General features: G+C 39.7%; 1 protein-coding gene across 1 annotated transcript; it reads right to left on the bottom strand.

Moving 5' to 3' along the window:
- Positions 1-241: 241 nt before the first annotated feature.
- On the bottom strand, positions 242-1241 carry LOC130998468 (uncharacterized). The gene is made up of 3 exons (XM_057923887.1): positions 1099-1241; positions 632-899; positions 242-379 (listed from the first exon to the last, which is right to left on the bottom strand). Exons 1-3 carry the CDS (start codon positions 1239-1241, stop codon positions 242-244), a joined length of 549 nt encoding a protein of 182 aa, XP_057779870.1.
- Between the last annotated feature and the right edge of the window lie 2152 nt (positions 1242-3393).

Genomic DNA, 3393 nt, shown 5'->3' on the forward strand with positions numbered 1-3393 from the left:
AATAGTATATATGTTTGGTACTCGACACAAACACGATCTCCAAATTCAGATAAACCACTTTTAAAGTTTCCAACCCCAAAACGATACCAAATTCTGCAGCAATTCTTCCCAATTTGCATTACAACAAACAACAAGAAGCAGCCTCCATCCACTTCAAAGTGCAAGTTTCTTGCAATGAGGAGAACTCTGAGGCCGCATTCCACACGAGTTACAAATAGGCTAGAGGTAGATGCAATTGCCTTTAATCAAGCATGTAAATTCTCGAGGCTATGTCTTGAACCATCCAATCGAACCCTTCGAGCAGCCCTTCCCCGGTAAATGCACTACATCCAACAATTTTCCAGTGCCGGCTTTTATCCATGGCATCTAAGTTCAGAACCTGAATGAAGTGATGCAATCTAAGTCAAATCAGAAAAGAAACTAGAGATAAACTCCAGGGCTAGACAAAACAAGAAATATACTCTATTTCTAGCAAAAATCAAGCCGTTCGATGTCCTCCCTCAAGAAATATAGTATCGAGCTCTTCTTCTGTAAACAAGCTCAATGGTGTGAAACTAGGCATATGAATCTTTTCAAAGTCAGTAAAAAATTGAATTTCTCCTTGGCCTAATATCTCTAGATAATCTAACACCTTCGCACAATGCCTTTGATCCCTAATGAGAATTAGGCCTTTATCTAATCTGTAATCTTCATCATACGCATAAACTGCCCTAGGTTTAGACATCAAGCAAGCCTCAGATGACTCAAACTCAGACATTATTTGTTCAAAAGTCATATTGCCTAAGATGTCTTCTATTTCTGACGAATCATAACCCTCATATTGGATTTCACCACTGTTTTCATCTTTAGACCAAATACCAAAAAGATTGAACACAAAGGTGATCATAGGATTTGCCATCCTGCACAACGAAATAACAAAAACAACACTATTTTAACATTCCATTAATCTATTAACACCACAGTCCAATCCTAGTTCAATCTATTAACATTCATTGATTCGGGATTAATTGCATGCAATCAAAAACCATCCCCACGATTCGAGTTTAAGCAAAACTTACCTTTTTTTGGAAGTAGCAATTTGTGGTCGCCGGTGGAGACTTATTGCCTGAGAAATCGCCCGCTGCTTCCAACTTCGTCGTCTTCAATATCTTCTGCCGCTCTTGAGTTTTGAGTGTGGGAGACTCTTCGTATGCATCGGTTGTTTGAGAAACCCGTGTAAACATTCTTGGTGGGCCCCGCATTTAATAAAAAAAATTATTTTCTGGACGACGTCTAACGCCCGTCTGTGGGCTAGAGTTAATTGTATACTTTCTGTCGAGTTTGGGGGGCAATTTGTACCAAGTTGGAGAATGGGGGATATACGTTCTAAGGGGGGTATCTGTACCTTAACCCATTAATTTAATTTGTTTGAGCTGCTCTTGCATAACACCGATGAGACCAGACAACGAGAACATATATGCTAGTATATTATTAGGGCACGTTTGATAGTTTTGTGTAGAAATGAAGATATTAAGTAGATAGAGATAGTTAATCTATATTTGATGAGTTTAATTATTTTATCATTTGTTTGATACAAATTAAATAATATAGGTATAACTTAATTTTGGTGTTTGATGCAGAGCAATTAAATGCATATAATCTTTTCATGAGTCTGACAACATGACGAAATATAGGTATAACACTTGAAATTACCATATTAACCTCTACTATTTATAAGAATTACCGCAATGTCCTTCACATATTTGGGGAGAGAGAAGCCAAAAATGCCGCCAATTTTCAGAAATCAGGGCGCCAAAAATCGAAGAAGCCCTACAAATTCACCACGCGGGAGTGTCTTCCACCACGATTCATTTTCTCTCATCCTTTTTGGCATCTACATTGTCATCCCTGTGTAATCGTCTGAAGTTTTTCGCTAAATCATTGCGTGCCCGAACTCTTCTCCAGAACATAACTTGAAACACCATGAGCACCTCCTAGCAAGGTGAATACTATTGTTATTGTTAATTGATTTTCGCTTTCCAACAATGTTTTTCTTTGCTCGTCCATTAATTCTTCGCTCAACGAACTCACTACTACAATTTAAGCCCGTTGACTTCGATTTCATGTTTGTTGTTTAGATATTTCTTAGATTTTAATATTTTTTGATTCATGAATCATATATGACGGTAATATGATGTGGTTACTTCGAATAAAGTGTTCTTAATAATCGTGGCTTGTTGAATCAAAATTCCAGCCTGTTTAGCGAGCTATGAAATTTGTTCGAAGGTAGCAGGAGATGCTGATGTGAGCCATGAATTCTACTCCCTCCGTCCCACTCTAAATGTCCCATTTGCCATTTTGGGCTGTCCCACTCCAAATGACCCATTCCCTTTTTGGCAAAACACTCTCTCTCTATACCTAATATTTAAATAATTTCCACCAACCCACTTTATCTACTTTATACCCACTTTATCTACTTTTTACACATTTCTTAATCTCCGTGCCCAAAAGAAAGGAGACATTTGAAGCGGGACGGAGGGAGTATTTATTTTGATGCTACATTAACGGTTAGGTAATTAATCTGTATTTTTTATGAACAATCAGACACTGCGAGCAACGAAATGGCACAGGGCAAGGGCATCAAATTCGATAAGACCCGACGTAGTTGGTCGATGCGAGAAGAGGAGGTGCTACTTGGGGAAATGAAGGAGTTTGTGGTGTAGGGTTGGAAGTCGAATAACGATTTTAGAGTCGGGTATGTAGGAAAGCTGGAAGAGTCGGTAAAGCATGTGTTACCAGGGACAGATCTCAAAGGTATACCGCACATCCATTCGAGAATTTCAACGTGGAAGAAGAACTATAATTCTCTGGTAACTATTTTGGGGAAGACTGGGGTGGGTTTCAATGTCGACGGTAGGCACATGATAGACTGTGATGCAGAGCTTTGGGCTGAGATCGTAAAGGTAGTTCAACTTTGCGCAGATTTTTGATAGTTACCTTCACGGTGTATTTGGTTTTTCTAATTTCTATGGTGATTCACTTACCGTGTCCATGTGTGTAGGTTGACCCCAACGCACGCAAGATGCATACTAAGAGTTGGCCCCATTTGAAAGCATGGAAGGAGATATTCGAAAAGGACAGTGCTACTGGTTTGGCAGCGGAAGATGCCGCAGATGCAGTTAATGAAATGCATCACGAGGATGAAGTTGACAACGATGGAATGCAGGGCGATTACCATGCACAATTTGATACATATGCAGATAATGAAGAAGCAGATGACAGTGTGTGCCAGCTTACCAAAATGAGGTGTGCTCCAAGAGGGTCGGCAAGAAACGTAAGGCTAAACACGCGTTCGATGTTCTTTGCCAAGCCATAGGCGAGATGAGCAAGACTGCCAATGAGAGGATGGACACG

This window comes from Salvia miltiorrhiza, chromosome 8 (genome assembly GCF_028751815.1).
Source record: "Salvia miltiorrhiza cultivar Shanhuang (shh) chromosome 8, IMPLAD_Smil_shh, whole genome shotgun sequence".
NCBI lineage: Eukaryota > Viridiplantae > Streptophyta > Magnoliopsida > Lamiales > Lamiaceae > Salvia > Salvia miltiorrhiza.

Bases quoted from the DNA above. Each gene is read 5' to 3' on its own strand.
- LOC130998468 (XM_057923887.1), bottom strand. From the start codon at position 1,241: ATGCGGGGCCCACCAAGAATGTTTACACGGGTTTCTCAAACAACCGAT. The intron at 900-1,098 runs GTCTCCACCGGC...TTCGTTGTGCAG, and splicing joins GGCGATTTCTCAGGCAATAA to GATGGCAAATCCTATGATCA. The intron at 380-631 runs GTGTTAGATTAT...CACTTCATTCAG, and splicing joins ATCAAAGGCATTGTGCGAAG to GTTCTGAACTTAGATGCCAT.